This window comes from Sceloporus undulatus, chromosome 1, assembly GCF_019175285.1.
Source record: "Sceloporus undulatus isolate JIND9_A2432 ecotype Alabama chromosome 1, SceUnd_v1.1, whole genome shotgun sequence".
Classification (NCBI taxonomy): Eukaryota; Metazoa; Chordata; class Lepidosauria; order Squamata; family Phrynosomatidae; genus Sceloporus; species Sceloporus undulatus.
The window spans coordinates 38,301,542-38,323,985 of record NC_056522.1 but is presented as its reverse complement, the minus strand read 5'-3'; the positions used below and the strand labels follow the sequence as shown (position 1 = coordinate 38,323,985).

At 39.9% G+C, this 22,444-nt stretch overlaps 1 protein-coding gene across 1 annotated transcript in view; it reads left to right on the top strand.

Annotated features, from left to right (window-relative positions):
• The window catches only part of USH2A (usherin), a 665,459-nt gene that overhangs the window by 352,295 nt on the left and 290,720 nt on the right, over positions 1–22,444 (top strand). The window contains 2 exon segments of the mRNA XM_042475774.1: positions 5,966–6,117; positions 15,017–15,179. Of these exon segments, the coding sequence (XP_042331708.1) occupies positions 5,966–6,117; positions 15,017–15,179 (315 nt within the window).

The following is a 22,444-nucleotide window of genomic DNA, read 5'->3' as shown; positions in this document are numbered from 1 at the left end:
ATGATGATGATGATGATGAATTTTGACCCTCTGACACTCACATTGGTATGCTGCAGGAAACTAATATAGGGTGGAGTAATTCTGTGGCAGCAGGAAAAAACTTTGCTGTTGGTGGTGACAGGTCTATTCCAGAGACAGAGTGACACTTGCGGAAAGTTCTGTGAACATAGATTTATCAGTTGTTCGATGTCCACCCATGGGAGGCCCTAAAACATAGCACTCCAGGGATGGGTTATAGGAGCTTTAGGTTTACTGACTCCAAAATCTCTTTGTTTTACTGAGAAGGACAAAGATTGAACCCCTCAGGGATGCAATCCTGCCTAGTAATAGCATGGTGAATTACCACCATAAGCAAAAGGATAGAGAATATTTTTCTTTTCCAAAATTAAATTTAAAAAACCTGCCAGAGAAAAAAGGAAAAGAGAAATTCCACTTCAGACATATGTATGTTTCTTGCCTCCACTATCACAAGTTAGCAGAGTTTTGGAAATTATGGATCACTTCCCTGACTGTCCCAACTGAGTTTGCTCTGCTAGCCATCAACTCAGTGTTATGTTTAACAGGAAATTATAAGAAATTGCTCGCAGTCTGCAATGTATCAATATTTATTGTAATATGGGAAAATTGAAGTGAAGGAGAATTTTTGGCAATATGGGTTTTATATTCACACTGTAAACATAGGATAAGGAATCTCAAATGTTAATTTATTTTTTATTGGCCCATTTTTTTTTAAAAGCTAACTATTCTTAATGATGCTAAATATTCCAAAATTTCAAGTTCGTGTGAAAATCAGTCACTGAGGATAGCATTCTTCTACTCCTTTAGTCTTAACTGAAGGTTTCAGTTTTTACATAGAGATATTATGTAATCAAAACATAGGAACCCTCAAATGTATGGTTTTATTAAGGTTTTCTATCTAATGGATTACATGAGTGCACCTAGGTTTAAATGGCTTCAGTTCCCACTCTCTACTACCCCATCCATGCTTTTAAAAAGTCGAAGGACAATCTCAACTGTTGCTTGATGTGGTATGTCAGTCAGTTTCCCTTCTGGATGAAGCCTGCTTTTTATGTGCTACAGTGAAGCATTCTGTATGTGAATATCATAGGTGATGTATATGATGCCTACAGTAGTGCTGAAACTTAGTAATCATTTATTCCTAGGTGCATTGGTAGTGATCATTATGTTTGAGCACCAGTTTCAGATAGCAAATGACACAGAAGAGGCAGCATTTTGTAGAGGAAAATGTGTCTTCACCTAAAAAGGCAAAAACAAGCTTATAACTGAAATTTAAATGTAAATAAATCTTTAAAAGACAGTTTATTTCCAGGACCAGCAAACAAAACCTATGACAAGTTCTACAGCCCATTAATTACATTCACAGTTCCATTATAGAAAGTCCTCTGTGCATTTTACAGCCTCCACACAAGATGAATTGTGTTCCCCTTGGGTGTGCAGAACATTGAGTTACTTTAGATGTCAGGTTAAGGAAATGGAGGCTTAGGGGGTCAGGAGACCAATTATTTGCTAACTACCATGTAATTTCAGTGAGAACAACAAGGTATGGATTCACTCTCAATGTTAGCTATAATGTAGATCTTATATTTTTGGGATTTGATTTGATTTTTATTGGGGGGGGGAAGAAGAAGGTTTATGTGTAGCTGGAAAATACTTACATGCAGCTAAGAAAGGAATAGAATAATGCAAGGTTGAAAGTTTCTATTTAAGGGACAGGATTCCAAAGCAGGTGAGGGGAAATTTTCTTTTCCTGCATCTTTGTGGATGAAGCACTATTTATATGGCAATTGTTCACCAGGGGCATGGAAATGCCAGTCAGATTGTGTTCTGAGTAGAAACTCTTGAGTTCATATTCCTCTCCTTATCCAAGAGCTCACTGGAAAATGAATTAAATTTAGGGGATTTAGTTCTGCTTTTGGGAAAAAAAAACCATTCTCTAGCCTAAACCAGCTTGGAGATGAGGAAACATGCCAAAACTACACTGGTGTTTCCTAGAGGGCACAAAGAATCTTTTAAACTTAAAGAAAATCCTGTGAGCTTAGAGTCCATGTGCAACCACACTTGACCTACTCCTCTTTGCCCTCAGTTCACTGGAATACTACCCTGAAAGTAAATGACAGTCCAGCACATTTTAACTTAGACATTAGAACACACACAAAATTACTGAAAGTAGGGGCTACTAGATGGTGGGGCTACTGATGAAAAACTCCTGGTGAGTTTCTGATTTGTAAAGTTTAGAATGACACAGCTATGAAAGGACACTGAGGTCTTTTATTGGTGCTTTATGCTAGCACAACAGTCCATTATGTTGGTGTAGTGCACTTTTTGCAAGAGTCCACTGCATTCCTAGTGGGGAGGCAAAAAAAGGTACTATTATCTGGACAAAAAGCTACCCTGCTAGTTCTCAAGCAGCTGAGGAGTTAGTAGGGTAGTTCTCTTTCTTAACAGGGATAGTTTTCTCTGACTTCATGTCCATCATGAATGTATCTGCAGCCATTTTATTCCTGCCACTGAGCTGATGCCATTTACACCTGCTAACAGGATCTCTGTTTGAGAGTCTGAAGGACAGTTTTGGAAACTATTAGACTATGACACTCAGGTCACAGAAGTTAAAACCACTGAAGCCAAATATTCAAATGTGAATGTATGGAAATACCATATTGTCTTCATGATGCCTGCATCTCATTTGGGACTTACTCCTCCTAACCTGCATTTAAATAACTCACCCTTTGCTGTCGATTTTTAGCTCTCTTTACAGCCATGACAGTGGCTGCCTTCACTGGTAGTCCCTGCAATCTGTCTGGCACCACAGCTATGGGCACAAGTCACTCTGATGTGCAAATGAGGAGCCCAGCAATGGTAGTGTGGCTGGGCTCCTCATTATGAACTCAGCAGCAGCACCAGGTGATGAATGGGGACCATGTAGGAAGGCAGGTGAGCTGACAACCCAAAAGAGAATAGGTAAGGGGTCAATATGGGGAAAATTGGGGACCAAAATACTCTGGGGTTAGCCTGGAGTATTCTAGCCAGTGTAGACCCTTCCTGAGAGAAAGATAGAGGTTTGTAGCATAAGCTTTGAATGGGTGGCATGCAGGGCTAGAGAGTATCATGGAGTCATCATGTTTATAGCCATGTGCTTATTTTCTTTCCAAGAAGCCTGCATGTTTTGTGAGAATTAAGTTGTAGGCTTCACTGATGTCTACCAAGGGAAGACAAACGCCACTCCTCACTGCTTTTCTGGCTTTTTGGTTTTCTCTCTCTTTCCACAATTCACTGACCAATCCATTTTTTTGTATTGATTTGTGGATTTCACGTGGGTGTGATGTTCCTCAAACTGATTTTATTTTTTCTTTGATAACACAACTTTAGAAGTGTGGAAGGTAAGCAGATCTTGTGGGGCTGGTGGGTCTTTTTAATTCCTCCCTTTAAGGGAGGTCCTCCTAAAAGACCTTGAGGTACAGGCAGCTAAACTCAGAGTGAATCGAAGTGCAGGGAATGGCAGTGGGGGTGCACTCACATGGATTCCATGGTTGTTCCAGTTTTCTCTCTCTGGTAGTTGGCCCAGTGATGGCATTTAATAACAGATGGGTTATCCAATCACTAGATCCCAGCCTAATAATGACAGGCCAATACTACAGAGTGCTTGAGCCATAGGCAGGCTTGCCATATGCAGATTTAAGCTTCCATGCAGGGCAAGCTTGGGGAGTTAAAAGGATGTCTGCACCTGTGGCGCACAGGAGCACATAACCATAGGAATAGCAGCTTGAGGTCCCAGGTGTTTTTATTTTTTGCCATATATTGGGGGGTGGGATTGGAATGGATCCCCCCACATCTATAAAGTGTCCACTGTATATTTTAACTTTGTAAGCCGCCCCAATTGCTTTTTGTAGAGAGGTGGGATATAAATAAATTTTATTATTAATATTTAGCTGTTTTGCATAAAATTATGGCCTTATAATATCCAAATAAAATGTATATCACTTCTGTAGAAGTCAGCAGTGCCCAATATAGTTTCCTGGAACTAAATAGGTCATTGTAAAGCTGAACAGATCCAAATGTTCATTTTGAATTCCTCAGTACAGAACATAGTGCAAAGCATTTCCACATTTTTTTTTCTGTGAGAAACTGGTTTATTTGAGTGGTACTTTTCAGATATTTAGAGCTATCAGGAAGCTGCACTTAGGAAAGCAGTTACTTACATATGTAACATAACCCAAGAGGCTTTGGTAATCAAAGCAGTCAAACACAAACTTCAAAAGAATTAAATAGCTAAATTGAACTTGCTTAAATGCTATGTTTCTAGCTTTGCACAGCAGTGAATAAAGAAATTCTGCTGATTTTATTATGCTAACAGTCTTTTTGTAAAAGTGTGTCTCCTATAATGTATGAGCCTCTGAAAGCTCAAACAGCTTATTCATATTTCTGGAGATCCTGTTTATTTGTGTCTACATGATAAGAGATCTTTTTGCCAATTGCCAAATTCCCCCAAGGTGTATTGTGGCACAAATATTAACAATGTGGTACAGATCCCTAATAAGACAAAGTGCTTATAGAAGTTAATACTAAAAATACCAGAAAAGGAGAAAATTCAGAAAGCTGTGTGAAAAGGTAGGATAAGGACAATTACCATGCTTGGCTCAGTGAGTTTTTAATTTGAACCTTAGTAATAAATATGCCAGATGTAGTGGATAAGGGTTAGGCCTGATACATGGGGAATGACTTTGCCAAAAGGATGCTTGTGTGATTTGTGTGGATTAAAAAAAAAAAACCAGCACACTGGGGAAGGAAGCAAGGGAATGCAGAGCCTGCAGAAAACACATACAAAGGGGGAAAAAAAAAAAGCTTCATGAAATGACATGATTCTGGTGCCAGGGATGAAGATAGCTTTCCTGTTGTATACCCCCCCCCCCAAAAGATGCTCAGCTTTATTTCTTAATCATGTTCTTAGGTAGCTGCACATAAGGGCCAAAATGTATTTTTCTGTAATTGTGTGATGTGCAACCTCATTTGGGTATTGTCCTCAAAAGTATATACACTCCACACCTCTTTTTAAGGACCTATAGCATGCAAAGTAGAGATGGCACCTTGACAAAAGTTTCCCTATTCAAGTCATCTTTAGACTTTCACTTCAAACATTTTATTAATTGACAGTGAAACCAATAATCAGGTTATTTAATTAAACAAAGAGACACACTGGGATTTCCTTCCTTTGGCACTTTGCTCACAAAGGGTCAATTATTATGTTTTTTGGGGGGATGCCTTGATGAAAAGAATTGGACCATTTAGCCCATTGCATCGTTTTCAGTTCAGCAGTTCTGAAACACTGTTGTTGACTAGTATTTATTGAAAAATCTTAATAACAACAGCAGGAGCTATTACAATACTCATTGTAGTGCAGTGCCAAGGTCATGATGCAGGTGGAAGGATCATTTCTGTGTTGTCCTGCATCAGGTTTAAATAGGGGTCACTACTTTTTCTACATCTGAATGTGTTAGGATTCTAAATGATTGCTATACATCTTCTGTGCCCTTGTTTTAATCTATCATGCATTTGCATGTTGAACAGAGCTGTGAAACAGAATTGTCTGAACTTTTGCAGCTCAAAAGAGTGCATTGGCATTCACTGTCTGTTAAAATCTACTTACTTTGGAGAGGGAGAATTTTAACAAGATGAACAAAATCCTGCTTTTTGCATGTCCAGCATTTAACAAGGAAATTATGAAGGTAGTTTGTTCTAGTAGCAACACAAATATTGCTCCTTCTATTGTGCCACCTGTTTAAGATGATGATGATGATGATGATGATGATGACGATGATGCCACCACGTTGAGTTTCCATAAAGGAACAATGGCCCCTTCACCCTCCAGTCTCATATCTATTGCGCTCTGGTTAGCTATATGTCATCTGTTAATTTCTTCATTTTTTATGTTTTCCTTCTTTAAAAATAGGATTTATTACTAGTTATGGATTGTGTATGAATGGCATATTGGTACAGAACTCCTCCCAGATGAGTTATTATACTTCTGGACTTTCTCCTTGGAGTCTGCATTCCTTCAGAGTTCAGGCATGTACTGCAAAAGGCTGTGCTTTAGGCCCACTGGTGAGTACCTCAATTTACATTCTGAGACTGTAATAAATGTCAGATGGCACTGAATATCAGAGTAAATGGTGATGATTCACACTGGTCAGTACTAACCCATCTGGCAAAATGTGACATTTTATAAAAAATGCCATTAAAAGCTGCAAAAGATTGGAATAGGTCACAGCTAGGCACTGTTCCAAAATATCATATAGATATATGAAAGACTAAGACAGGGAGTGGGGAAAAAATATGAGAGTGAAACGCATATTATTGAAATTAAGAGAAGTTAATATGTTTAAAAGGCACAGATGTGGATTAATCTGATTTATAAGGACACGATTAAAAGAAAAATTACTATTCCAGTAATGAGTAAAAATTCTAGCTTCTGCCTGACTGAAAAGAGATGAGTATAATAAGACAAAAATGATACTACATTTCATGGCAATACCTTTGTCTAAATTAATAAGTGGTTTTGCGTCTAGTTTCAAAACAACAAAGTATACTGGAAGATTTAAAAGAAAAATTAAAACCTTTTCCATAACTGACATAAACTCATCAATTGTTAATACACAAAGATATAATAATAAACTCACAAACATAAAAACAAACAAGTAAAAACACCACAAAGTTACTGATTTATACTAACCATGTTTATCTATTGGAAGCCCACTTCCCCTTCTAAAAGCAGACACACACTAAAACAAATTGACGTTCCACCCTCCCAAAATGGAAGACGTTTAAAGATGTATTCCTTTGAACACTAGAAACAATATTCATTACTGAAATGGTATTTACAGTTTTCCATAATTTGATTCTGAAATCATTTTTATTCTTCTAATACATATTTTTAACTATTTTAAAATATTTTAACAATATTAGCATTTCCTACAGCATAGGAAAAATTGGACATATACTTCTGTGATATTTTCCTCTGAATGATAGCAACATTTTAGCATGTTACATGAAAACTAGCACAGTGAATTTACGTTTTCCCAGTAAAATCGAGGAAATAAAACAGTTAATTTCTCCCTCTTGTTTTTGTAAGAAATTCTAGAAACTCATACTATAGCACGGTTGGTGAATTTTTGCTTAGCATTCTCTTCCTTTGTAATGATAGCTTCACTGGGGGAGGATAACTGAATAAGTATTACTTTTAAAAAGCCATTAATTTTTAAATTTTGATTTTTGCTACCATATCCTCATTTTCCTCCTAAGATTCATTCTTTAAAATGCTACTGATTCCAGCCATCAGGACTGTAGGTTTTATTAACATTAAACATTTTATAGCTTGGAAAGGGTTGATGGATATTTACTCTTAAAAGCATGAATGGCTTTTTGCCAATTCCCCCCCCCTCTCTCTCTTTCTCTTTCACGCGCACTCGTGCTCTACAGATATATATACATATATATCCTGGAAATTTTGGCTGGTGCAGCGGTTCCTGTTCAATCTCCATTCATTTCTCTAGGGCTTCTTTGAAGCTCCCACAGAAGCCCTATTCAAGAGTATAAAGGTTGCACAGCAACAACACTGCTTGTTGAACTGTGCCTTAACCATTTTTGTTTTGTTTCATTTTGTTTAAGACATGCCAGCAATGACAAGATGTCACAAGCACTGAACTCACTTACCACCCTTTCAGTTCACAATATATTAATTCTTCCAGTATTTCAGTGCTTTCAAAATATTCCATCCTGCTCTGGAAGAAACTAGTGACTAACGGCACTTCATTAAAGCTGAAACTCAGCTCTGACTTCAGTGCAATTCAAAATAGAAGGTTTAGAGTTGACCTAATACTTATCTGTATCTCCTGCTCAGAATGCAAACTATTTTTCTGAGCTAGTGATCCATCTCCAATCACAAGAATGGAAATGCAATGTCTTTATTTAGAGAGCAGCTCACCTAAATGCTGCCAGGAAGTTAAAGCACCACTTCTTCATTTGATTTTTCTGAAATATTTTTTCCCCAATTACCATTTATATCCAACACTTACTTTTTAAAAAAGAAATCTTTAGTTCATTGAGGACTTTAAATAGAAACAGGGACATTTCCCAATGGTAAACTGATATTATCCTTCCAGCTATTTTTGTTGCTGATCTTTTATTTAATGTGCCCTAATCGATTGAAGAGATACTGTGCAATGCAAGCATCTCAGGAAACCAGACTCCTCTAGTTTAAGATTTTGTTTTAAACTAGTGGTGAATTTTTAAAATCAGCTACATAAGAATAGCTGTTGTATAATGTTTAAACACATTTAACGCATGAGTATGATTTCAGAATTAGTAAACAAAAATATAGAAAAATTTGCAAATATTAATTTACAGTTAAAAATAGACATCACTCTAGAATCTAAACGTATTTTACTGTGATTTTTATGGAGGGAGATAGTTGTTGGGAATATGAATTAATCTGAAAATAATGTAAACCATACCTAATCTGAAGTGGCACATATTTTAAAAAGGAATGTACTCTAAGAAACAGCAAGGAAAGGGGTTGTACTATAATGTAGTACCATATTTTTATAATTGGTAATAATGTAGATATTTTTATTGAATTTATATTACTATTTTAACATTTCATTTCAAACCATTTATTTTAATTGTGGCCTATTTCTATTCTTCTTCAAAATAAATATTTCAAGCAATTTCACTGTTTTTAATTTTTAGTTTGTAATGTGGTTAACTGAATAGTAATGTCCTGTTTTGGATTAGTATTGTTGTATACTTAAAATCAATATGCACATATTGTACTGAATGAAGTTCAATATATTATTCTGCCATTTTTGTACACCTTGATTTTTCTTTGCATACTGACAGTACACAATTCCAGCTAACATAGGGATTCAGTCTGGATCTTCTAATAGTAAACACAGTATATTAAGCCATCACAAATAACTGAGAATTCAGAAGGCTTCAGCACATTTAAAGACATTAACTTGAGTTGGCTTTATATGGCCGTACATCACAACTTCCAAGAAGCTTTGTTACAGAGATAGATTATTGAAAAATGACGCACATATTATGCAAATTGCATACATTTCACATAATATATTTGCTACATTTTGAACAAGCTAATGAAGTTGATGTACAATAGGACTAGCAGCAGGATTTAGTAATTAGTATTTGGTTCACTTCCATTTGAATAGTTGGCTTCAGAACTATATCTTGAAAATATAGTCATCTTGTTTTCCATATGACTGTTTTTGCTAAGAAACTGCAAGCAATTTAGCTGCATATCACCCTGCCCCTAGTCAATAGACTTAGAATCATAAAATCACATAGCTGGAAGGGGCCTCATCAAGTTCAACTGCAGCATCTCCGGTTAAAGTAACCCAAGCAGGTAGCTGTCCAACCTCTTTTGAAGACATCCAGAGAAGGGGACCCCACCATCTCACTAGGCAATTGGCTCCATTGCTGAGATGCTTTTACTGTCAAGAAATTCCTTCTAATATTACATCAAAATCTACTCTCCTGAAATGTCAAACCATTAGACCTGGTCCTACTCTCTGGGGCAGCAGAAAACAAACCTACACTCTCCTCTCTGTGACACCCCTTGAGATATTTAAAGTAAGCAGTTATGTCACCTCTCAGTTCTCTTCACCAAGTTCAACATGCCCAGCATCCTTCAACCTTCTCCATACCTCCTATCGTCCCTGTTGCCTTTCTCTGAACCCGCTCCAACCTGTCCATATCATTATTAAAATGAGGCCAAAACTGGACACAGTGCTACAGATGAGGCCTGACCAGTGCAGAAATATAGTGGGATTATTACTTCCCTTTACTTGGAAACAATGCTTCTGTTAATGCAGTCTAAAATAACATTTGCTTTCTTTGCAGCAGCATCACAGTTTTCATGCACGTTCAATTTATGATCAGCAATAAGAACTGCAAAACAATGAGAGCTCACAAAATATTATGGTGATATCAAAAATAGCATTGCCATGCCTAATCCCAGTCAGTCTTTCAGAGGTCCGTGGCATTATAACTGATGTGGTAGCAGAGAAATGGCCTCTCAGTAGTGACCATGGAGCTAACAAAATAACCCATCCTTATTCAAGTGTGTGTCCTGATTCTGGTTTTAATAACTGTGTACTTAGCTTTTCTGAGAAGCTTATAGCACACACACATGCGCACAAACATACACACATGAGAACATCACAGCATTTGAATACCAATAAAATTACAAAGATAGAACAAACCTAAACTCAAAATATGCCACGAGCAGATCAGGGATGTAAAGAGTAATTGAATTTTCCTTCTCCTCCTCACTGAGAAAAGACATCTCAGTACTTCAAAACCAATAAAAAAATCTTGCTAATGTGTGGAAGAGTCCATTACAGTGGGCTTGATTAGAAGGTTGAAGACTCTAAGGTAGGGTGTTTTCACATTTGCTTAAGGAAGAGAATGCTATCTCTATTCCTCATTTATTGTGGTAAATGTTCATATGCAACCCCTAATCCTTACAGTCTGTGTAACAACTGTTGGTCTCTCTCTCTCTCCCTCTCTCCCTCCCTTGCTCCTTCCCTGCCTCCCTATTTAAACGATTCTAGAAGTTACCATTTCTAGCCCAGGAGTAGGTCCTCTCTAGCTATTGTGGCAATTGCAGCCACACTCAAAGGGAAGAAGGGAGTGACAGATGATATAATTATTCATCTTAATGCAAAAACCCTAGTACTTCAATCCTGAGAGCACTTGCTTCACTATCCAAACCCTTTCCTCATAATTTCTCCCCTTCCACTCCACACACAATTTCCTCCTTGAAACATTTGAAAACAGCACCCATCTTATTTGTACTGAGAGGTCTTCCCTTTAAACATCCTAGGAAATCTGAGCAGAAAGAACAGAACATGGTTGCCTGTGCGTAAGTTGATCAAGTTCCTTAAACATACCATCACTACCAGAGTCCCATCCTGAGTTCAGTTGAAGCCAGAACCTATTAAGGTGCAGAAGGAAATGACAATTTGTCATTCTCTTAACAAAAGCACCGAGGATAAAGGAAATCTTTAGAATCATATTCATATATTGCATAACTGTCTTACATGGAACTTTGCAAAGGTATAGAAACCTTCCTGGAACAAGTAATTTAACACCCTTTACAAGAAGACACATAACAATCACCAGGCTCAGAAATCCAAGTTCAGAAATCCAGGCTCACTATTATGAAATCAGAACACCTTTATTAAGAAATTATTGACCAAGTCCAGGAACATTCATTGTCAGAACTGACCAGGAAGAATTAAAATTGTCCAATACGCTTCCCTGAATCAGCATACCAAACCCAGGGAGGGGCTTTGCTGGCTTCTTGGAAGAGAGACCAGATTAAGAGTCTGGTGCACTAGCAATGTGATGGAGAAGGGTTGGGTGGTGGTGGAGCCAGGCTAAATAAGGTCAGACACCCACCCACCCCATTCCTCCTTTGTGTTGGAGTTTGACTCACCCTTCCATCCTGTTTGTTGGTCACTTCTGGACTGGGTAGTAATTTTCACCCCTTTCCATTTTGTTTTTGTTTTTGTTTTGTTTGTTTTTTTGCCTACCCACGGTGATGTTTGAGGACATTGACAATTGGCTTGGGTGTCATTATAAATAGGTTGTCACCTGGCTATTGTTGGGGGGAGATGTAGCAGTTAGGTAAACACCTATGGTGCTCTCATTGGGTGAAGATTAGGTCTATTGAACTGCCTCTTTACGTCGCATGACTAAAGGGGGTAGGGAGAGAGACATGCCTTGTGGTTGACCTGGTTTACCTGGGATATAAACCCTCACTTAAATCTTGTGAGTCTAGTGAGAAAATCTCAGGTTAGTATTCCAGATGTGGCCTGGCCAAGGAGCAACCCAATTATGGGTTATCTCTGGAGCTCAGATGTTTTGCCCAAGGGAGTGTGCTCCACTGTCAAACAGCTCTTACTGTCAGGAAGTTCCTCCTAATATTGAGGTGGAATCTTTTCCTCTAGCTTGCATCCAGTGTTATGGGTCCTATTCTCTGGAGCATCAGAAAACAAGCTTGCTCCATCCTTAATATTGCATCCCTTCAAATATTTAAACAGGACTATCATATCACCTCTTAATCTTTTCCTCTCCTGGCTAAACATCCCCAGATCCCTAAGTCATAGGGCATGGCTTCCTTTTTGAATTGTGGTGCCCAGAACTGGACAAAATATTCAAGGTGGGGCCTGACCAAAGCAGACTATAGTGGTACTATTACTTCCCTTGATCTAGACACTATACTTCTGTTGATGCAGCCCAAAATTGCATTGGCTTTTTTTGCTGCCGCATTGCACTGTTGACTCATGTTTAACTTGTGGTCTACTTGGACTCCTAGGTCCCTTTCACGTGTAGTCCCATTCAGCCTAGTGTCTCCCATCCTATATCTGTGCATTTTATTTTCTGCCCTGAGTGCAGCACCTTATATTTCTCTGTGTTGAAATTCATTTTGTTTGTTTTGTCCCAGCTTTTTAATCTATTCAGGTCATTTTGAATTTTAATCCTGTGCTCTGGGGTATTAGCGACTCCTGCAAATTTGATGAGCATGCCTCCTATTCTTTCACCCAAGTGATTGATAAAGCTGTTGAATAGCACTAGGCCAAGGACAGAACCCTGTTGCTTTTCAAGGACAGGATTTTTGTGTCCACAGAAAGCCACGGTATAAGCCCGGGTTGCATATGGGCTGCACACAGGAAAATGCAATAAGACCTGTCTTTAAAGTTGTGTGTGTGTGTGTGTGTGTGTGTGTGTGTGTGTGTCCTGTCAGAAAAATGATGGATAAAGTCTCTGCAATAATCTCTACTGTTGCTGGTCAGGATGTTGACAGCATGTAGCTGGCTTTCTAAAGAAAAATTACTCAATTAAGTGGAACAAGAAGAACAAAAAGAGACAAAAAAACAGTAGTTAATTGTTGAAGAACACAGTCCGTTGCTCTGCAATATACACTAGATGCTTTTCTTGAAAGAGAGAGAGAGAAGAGTTGAGTACTACAAGTCAAGTGCTTAGCCAGTGCTCATATCCGGATCTCGTTCTGCTCCATGCATTTTGGCTGTATCTTCAAAATTTCCCCTAAACATTTGATTAATATAATAAACAGCAGCTTATCAGAATGAAGGGCCTGACATTTACTGTGGGAAACCTTACTTGCATATTGTCAAGAACTTTCCCCACAGTTCAGTAAACCAGCCTTCCATATTTCAGCAAGAACTGCTCTTGGACATCTCGGCAGCCTTCGATACTATTGCCCATGGTATCCTTCCGGAACGCCTGAGGGAGTTAGGTATCAGGGGCACTGCATTGCAGTGGCTCAGGTCCTACTTCTTGGACAGATTCCCGATGGTGTTGCTTGGGGACAGTTATTCGTCCAAGAGAGAGCTCAAATCGGGCATCCCTCAAGGTGCGATTCTGTTCCCAATGCTGTTTAACATTTACATGAAGCCACTGGGAGAGATCATTCTGAGACAGGGAGCGCGGAGTTATCAGTATGCTGATGACACCCAAATCTATCTCTCTATGGCTCCAACTGCTGCAGTGACTAAGGATGGCATCTCTCCTCTGGATGCCTGCCTTGGGTTGGTAATGGGCTGGATGAGGGAAAATAAACTCAAGTTGAATCCAGAGAAAATGGAGATACTAGCTATAGGTACCCTGGGCCCAGGGATGGAAATTTGCCAACCAGTCCTGGATGGGGTCACACTTCTCCTAAAGGACGAAGTTCGCATTTTGGGAGTACTCCTGGATCCATCTCTACAATTGTCATCTCAGGTAGATGCAATGGCCAGAAGTGCTTGGTACTAACTTCGGTTGATACGCCAGCTGTGTCCTTACCTGGACCAAAAAGACCTTGAAGCAGTGGTACATGCACTGGTAATCTCTAGATTTCTATAATGTGCCCTACTTGGGGCTACCCTTGTACCAAGTTTGGAAACTTCAATTAGTTCAAAATACCTTGCCCTTCAACTTTGCAGGCTTCACTATGATTCATCCATCAATCAATACATATCCATGTACCAGCTCCAGACTCAGGGTCACACTGTATATATACATCCAGCTCTCTTCTAGGCAAACATTCTCTGAAGATGCCAGGCACAGATGCTGGTGAAACATCAGGAAGAAACTCTTCTAGAACATGGCCACATAGCCTGAAAAACCCACAAAAAACTATGGATGCCGGCCATGAAAGCTTTCGACTTCACAATTATTAAATTGTTTGATTTAATGACAGTATTACCATAATATGGAAGTTGAAAGTTGCCATATGGTCAACATGACTGCTTCTGCGTTTGTATTATTAAATACAATGTTTGAGTATTTAGAAATGACTTGTGCTGCTTTCATAAAATTTTAGCTGTGAGAGTTTTGGCACATCCTTTGTACATGCTTGTGTTAAAAACATTCTCACTTTCTCACATTTCAGTGCTGAACTTTGGCACTAAAAAGAGTTTTTGAGACTGATGCTTCTTCTTTTTTGTTGGGCCAATAAAGGTATCACTGTTTTCTGGATTTGGGGTTTTGTTGTACCTTCTTTCTCATGTACAGTCATGTACTTGTATGTTTCTAACTTTAATTTTTTGTGGATTTTGATTATTCATGGGTTGATTAATTGGTTCTCTTTACAAATCTCCAGTGCAACTGCTAGAAGTTGACCACAGAGTCACGCTGGAGGACCTAGAGATTCCTAGAGAAAATACTACTCTAGGCATTTGTAGGTCCTCTGGTGCTATTCTATTGTCAGCATCTGCCAGAGGTGGACTGGAAGACCTAGAGATTCCTGGACAGGTGTTTTTTATTTGTAATTTTTCCACTTCCACTGGGTCCTGCACCCATAACTCCAGTGAAAGTGGAGGAGGGCCCACCTTACTAGTAGTTGAAGAAATATTCCTTCATCTATTTCATCCTTACTTCTTTTTATTACAGTCATCTTGTATTGTTAATTTTGCAGGTGGAAGCTCGTACACTTGAAGATATCCCTAAAGGAAAAATTGTAATATTTGTCATTAATGATGGCTCCAGAAAAGTTCGGGTGAAATGGCATCCTCCACATGAACCAAATGGGGATATTATCTATGCTGTTCTTTTTACTGGCATCTTTTATGCAGATGAAGGTATTTCCATTTTGGAACATTTTTGGAAATGTCTTAGTGTTATGCTATGCCTTATTTTGTACAAAAGAGAGAGTATTGTTCTTTATTTATATACCATCATCAATGTACATGGCACTTTACAACAAAAAACAGCCAGCCCTGCTAGTAGCTGATACACACACAGGTGAAAGAAGACGTAATGCAAATATAAAACTATGTTTTACTTATAGTAGAGCAGAGTAGAGTCACACATGTGTATAGGTTTACAACATCACTCTTTTAAAGTAAAAAATTAAAATGATGATTATGGGACAGTACTAATTATAAAGAGTGATTCATGAACTTCTGTATAAAATGTTGTTTTGCATTCAGCAAAGACAATGCTGACATGAGATTCACTAATGCTGCTGAGGTGGACCATTAGAGAACTAATCATTTGCTATTTTTCTTTCACTTTCTGGACCGTTCCTAATATCAGAATTTGTATTAGATCCAGATTTAATATAAGTGTAGATTTAGGGAGATCACTAATACTACATTGACTTCAGTTAGAATGTTCTAATTATGACTAGAGCTGCATCTGCACTGCAGAAATAATTCCATTTGACACCACTTTAACTCCAATGACTCAGTATTATGGAACTCTGGGAACTGTAGTTTTGTGAGACAATTAGCCTTCTCTGTAAGGAGATTATTGCACGCCTCTTTTTGCCCCATCCTGGCACAGGCTGGGCACGGGCTTGAATGGTTTAAACGGATCTTATTGCATGCCCCCATGCCCAACTTGGCCACATCATGTACCTGATCCAGACTCCTTTCCATTCTGGACCATGTACCTGATCCAGACTTCCCATTCTTCAATAAGTACACCAGGAGTGCAGAACAGGTATGCGATGTGCCCAGTCCATGCCTAGATCAGGCGAAAAGATGCATACAATAATATACTAATTGAGCTCTGGTGTCACAGAGCCCTCCAAGACCAAGTGCCAGCGCCAGACCATCTACTCAGCACAGCTGAGCAACAGCTGAAGAGCTGGGAGAGGGGACGGATGCCAGTGAGAGCGGCGCCCTCATAAGCCGGCCTGCCGGATTTCTCCCAGAGCCCTTCGAGCCCAAGTGCCAGTGTTGGACCATCTACTCAGCACAGCTGAGCAACAGCTGAGGAGCCGGGAGATGGGAAGGACACCGGTGAGAGCAGCGCCCTCATAAGTCGGCCCTCCAGACTTCTTCCAGAGCCTTCTGAGCCGAAGCGCCACCTACTCAGCACAGCTGAGCAACAGCTGAGGAGCCGGGAGAGGGGAAGGACGCCGGTGAGAGTGGCGCCCTCGTAAGCCGGTCCACTGGAATTCTCCAAGAACCTTCTGAGCCAAAGTGCCAGCATTGGACCATCTACTCAGCACAGCTTAATTTGCACTGTTATTTTTAATTAAATTGAAGAGATGGCTGAATAGCAGTGGGTGGGAACCGAGTGGAATATCTGCCCCTCCATCACTCTTACCTCCTGTTTAATCATCTCCAGAACACTGATTGACATCTAGCAGCTTATTCTGAAGGAAGACCGCTAAACAACTATTGTGCATTGATTATTAGTTGGGACATTCCCTTGAAATGGTTCGATCGAGAACCAGGAATCTGTTTGGGAACCAACTATTAAGTTTAACCTTCCACATATTAACAGTACAGTGGTACCCCGGGTTACGAAATTAATTCGTTCCGCGGTTAATTTCGTAACCCGAAATACCTTCGTAAGCCGAATTCCCATAGGCGCTAATGGAAAAATAGCTCTCTGCTGCCCTCCGGTGGCGGAAAATAGCGCCGCGGTTTTTTCGTAACCCGAAGAAACCTTCGTAAGCCGAAGCAATAAATCCCTATGGGATTTTTTTCGTATCCCGAAAAATTCGTAACCCGGCGCATTCGTATCCCGGGGTACCACTGTATTGCTGTTACAGTCTTTAATGGGGAAGGGGAAGAAGGGGAGGAAGTTGTAACTATGGATGGATGGAACCACAAGAGGTTAGATTCTAGTAGTGACATGGCAAATGAAACAGTGTGGGGCAATGGGAGATATAGCATTAACAAGGTGAAAATGAGGTATAAGGGAAGACGAGATTGATGCTTAAAATCTATCTCGCCTTCCATTCACCCTGTTATCCCGAAAGAGCCAAGGGTCTACCCAACCATACCACACACCCTCACATTGCTCCTTTGCAATACCAAGTCAGTTAGAGATAAATCCTATATCATTTACAACCTGTTTGAGGATGAAAATGCCAACCTGGCTTTCCTTACGGAAACCTGGCTGGGAGAGGACAGAAGTGTGACCTGAGCTAAGGCCCTCCCAGCCGGCTACACTGTCAAGGAGCAAGTGAGGGAAAGTGGGCGAGGGAGAGGTGTATCTTGGTCCATAAATCTATCTACACCCTGACCAGGAGACCTATCTGGAAAACAAATCACATCGAGTGCATTTACCTGACCCTGAAGGTTAGAGACAGTCTGAGGATTCTGTTGGTACCGTCCAACCCGTTGCCTAACAGACTCCCTGTCCAAGCTGATACAGCTGATCTCAGAGCTGGTGTTGGAGTCTCCCAGGCTTCTTGTCCTGGGGGACTTCAACATACCCTTCAAGTCCAGCTCATTAGATCTGACGGGTGCAGCTCAGGAGTTCATGACTTCCATGACAGCCATGGGACTGTCCCAACTGGTCTCAGGGTCAACACATTGTGCTGGTAATACACTTGATGTGGTTTTTAGTACGGATCAGGACGAGCCATGGGCAGAAGTGATTCAGACCTCTGCTCTGTGATGAATGGACCATTTCCTGGTCAAGGTGGGACTGCTGAAGGCCACTACCCAAATCCCCCTCGGGGGTGGGGGACCTATTAAAATGGTCTGCCCTTGAAGGATGATGGAACCCAAAAGGTTCCAAGAGGCCCTAGAGCGTTTTATGGGTGGGAATGTCAGCAATTCTGTTGAAACCCTGGTTGATACCTTGAATAATGGCCTTACCAGGGCCATAGACACTATCACTCCTGAGCATCCTTTTCAGCCCGCTTCAAATAAAAAACCTTGGTATGTGGAAAATCTTCACCAAATGAAGCAGGCTGCACAATGACTAGAATGGCACTGGCGGAGACATCAGTGTTTATCCAACAAGACAATCATAAGAACTTATTGGATTCTTATGGAGTGGCAATAAATACAGCAAAGAATTCATTCTATGCTGCACGTATTGCGTCTGCAAAGTCTCGTCCAGCAGAGCTGTTCAAGGTGGTTAAAGAGTTAACCCAGTTTTCTCCCACCTCAAACCCTTCATTGACACCAACTAAAGCCTGCTGTGATGCTTTTAACGACTTTTTCACAGATAAAATCTCTCAGATATGGGCTGATCTTGATGCCGGCATTATAACAGAAACTATAAGAGAGATACCCAGTGACTCCGTGGACTGTATTAAACTGGATCACCTTGAGTTTGTAACTACTGATGAAATGGACAAGCTCCTTGAAAGTGTAAGGAAGATGACGTGTCCCCTCGATCCTTGCCCATCATGGTTGACCGCCCAGGGAGGGGAGGCAATAATAACATCATTACAGCTTATAATAAATGCATCTTTTCAGGAGGGAATATTTCCATCTAAACTGAAACAAGCGATAGTAAAACCGCTTTTGAAGAAACCCTCCCTAGATCCCCTGATGAGAAACAACTACAGACCGGTCTCCCTTTTACCATTCTTGGGCAATGTGAACAAGAGGGCAGTCACCCTCCAGCTCCAGGCTGTCTTGAATGAAGCCGATTATCTGGACCCATTTCAAACTAGCTTTAGAACGAGACACCGAGTTGAGATGGCCATGGTTGCCTTAGTCGATGATCTCCGTCTGGGTATTGACAGGGGAAGTGTGACCCTGCTGGTGCTCTTGGACATCTCAGCGGCCTTCGATACCATTGACCATGGTATCCTTCTGAAACGCCTGAGGGAGTTAGGTATTGGGGGCACTGCACTCCAGTGGTTCCGTTCCTACCTCTTGGGTAGATTCCAGATGCTGAGGCTGGGGGATAGCTGCTCCTCTAAGAGAAAGCTGACATCAGGTGTCCCTCAGGGCACCATTCTATCCCCATGCTATTTAACATTTACATGAAGCCGCTGGGAGAGATCATCCGGAGACATGGGGCGCAGTGTTATCAGTATGCTGATGACACCCAGATTTATTTTTCTATGCCTCCAACTGTTGTAGTGACTAGGGATGGCATCTCTCCTCTGGATGCCTGCCTAAGGTCAGTAATGGGCTGCATGAGGGAAAACAAACTCAGGTTGAATCCAGAGAAAACAGAGGTACTAGCAATAGGTCCCTCAGGTCCTGGGAAGGAATTAGTCACCCTGTCCTGGATGGGGTCACACTTCCGCTAAAGGATGAAGTTCGCAGCTTGGAAGTACTCCTGGACTCATCGCTACAATTGTAATCTCAAGTAGATGTGACAGCCAGGAGTGCTTGGTACAAACTTCGGTTGATAACTGCATCCCTATCTGGACCAAGGGGACCTTGAAGCAGTGGTACTTGCATGGTAATCTCTCGTCTTGATTTCTGTAATGCACTCTACACGGGGCTACCCTTGTACCAAGTTCAGAAGCTTGAATTGGTACAAAATGCAGCAGCCAGATTGGTCACAGGTTCTTCAAAATTTGACCATATAACACCTATTTTGAAAGATCTTCATTGGCTACCCAACAGCTTCCGAGCACAATACAAGGTGTTGACCTATAAAGCCCTATATGGCTCTGGCCCGAGTTACTTAAAGGAACGCCTCTCCCTATATAGTCCGCCCTGCACTTTTAGAACTTCCGGGAAAAAAACTGTTGATGGCGATCCAACTACAGTCAGCCCTTCTTATACACAGATTTGTTATACACGGATTCAAGCATACACGGTTTGAAAATGTTCCAAAAAAGTATAAATTTCAAGTATCAAACCTTGATTTTCCATTTTTTTATAAGGGACACCGTTTTTCTCTGCCATTATATTTAATGGGACTTGAGCGTACACCAGCGTATAACAAGGGTCCACTGTAGATTGGTTTCAGCCTCCCAAAGAACTTTTACTTCAGTGGCTCCTAAACTATGGAATAACCTTCCGGAAGAAAACCATCTTATTACCTCCTTGGAGGTTTTCAAGAGGACAGTTAAGACGTATCTCTTCCGGCAAGCCTACCCACCCAATCTCTTGTAAGGACTTCACCCCACTCTTCTATTTAGGATGATTGTATTGTTTTTAATGATGAATATCATATGTTTTATTCTTGTATACTGTTGTTGTTGCTTGACTGTAATCCCGCTTCGATCCACCTGGGAGAGGTAGGAAAATACAAATAAAAATTTTATTTCTTTTTATTACAATATCCAGAATAACATAGCACTGAGCCATGGCAGTTAAAGTGGTGTCAGTCTGGATTATTTCTGCAGTGTGGATGTAACCAAAGTCTGGAACTAGCCTTCAACTCTTACATCAAATCTTATACCTGCTCCTGCTTAGTGTCCTCACTAAATAAAATTCCTAGAAAGCTATATTTCAAACTGATTCTGTGAATGCTTCTCCCTTGTCCAAGTTTGATCTTTTCCTTTGAGAATGAATTGTTTTATGGTGGAGTTTATTTTCTCCTACAAGAGTACAACATCAAAGTAAAAAACTACAATAGATAATAATAATAATAAATATTTATTTATATCCCGCCTCTTCCATTTTGAGGATCGAGGCGGGTGACAGAAAAGTTTATATAATATACAACAATAAAAGCAACAAGCCCCACAAGACCCCGGCCCAACCCTCTCTCCCAAGTTAGTCCACAAACATCTATTGCAATCTGGTGCAGAAGCACTGATATTCAATGAAACGAAAACATCTTCCAGAAGTCACATAGCAAGACTGATTGACTGCCATAGAGTGACCATTCATCTTCCAAATTCATTTAACCTCTTCTTCTCTTATGGATTCACTGTGAATTCAACTACTTGCCAAAGCAACTTGAACCATGATCACAAAACAGTTTCATACTCTTAAAGTGGTTGTCTTGGTTGTCATTCTGTTATTCCTCATTTGTGTTTAACATTCTCCAGGGTTCAAATCTGGACATTTTGGCTTTAATAGTGATAACTCTCCATCTTTCAAGGTCTTTAAATGGGCGTTAGACAGACATATTTTAGGAATTCTTTAATTCTGTTTTCCTGCAGGGTAGGGGGTTGGACAAGATGGTTCTTATAGCCCTCTTCAACTCTAAAATTCTATGACTATATTGTAAAACATTGCTGCAGTTTCATTCAAGTGTAACTATTGTATTAGTTCTAGCTGGCTGTGCAAAGGTTTTTTTAAAATTTTAAATCAAGAACTTTAAATAACATTCAAGCATGTTTGTAAGATAATTCATCTATCAGAATATACAGAGATAATATATGTATAATATCTGTCCCGTCACATAGTCAGATAGTTGAGTATAAATTACAGAAAGAGGTAATTCATTTTTTTAAAAAAAAACTGTATGGAAAACTATTGTTCCTTTAGACAACATAAGTAAATTAACTGGTGAAATGGATATATTATGCCCATTTCACTGAATCATTTCTTATCTACTTTTTGAGAAGACAAGTTTCGGTTCAGACAGGTATACTGAGATAAGATGACTATCTTATGAACCAAAAGATTAAATGTGTGGTAATGTATAAATAAACTTTTAAAAATTGTTTGTATATAAATTTGAGAGGCCATTTCATACAAATCCTTCTAAATGAGAGGGGATTATCTGGCACTTACTCAAGAGGTGGGACTCACAGCAACTGCACTAATCTCTTGTCTATTATTTCCCTCCTGAATTACCACCATGGTTTGGGGAGGAGATACTGACTGCTACCAAAAAGAATGGTGGGAAAACACTGCACAGTGCTGCAGAATTTTCTAGAGAGGTGAAAAGAAAAAAAAAGAAAGATCTCAGACATCCTCTCAGAAAAACGTCTTCTGAAAGGATTTAGATCATCTGTAATCTCTTCGGACCACTGTAAAACTTGGTTTCCTCTCTCTCCCAGTCTCCCCATATATAATACACACACCTACAAAGAAGGCTTTGGTGTTTTATGTCATAAAACACTTGTTAGATTATGCAGTAGAAGAGTTATGACTGATTTATGAAAAAAAGAAAAAGAAGCAATATTTGGGTTGGACCGATGACAGCATAGCCATTTCTGCCAAGGCAGCAGGGTGAATAATGCAAAAGCCATATTCCCCTTTGTGTTTAATCTTGCATTGTT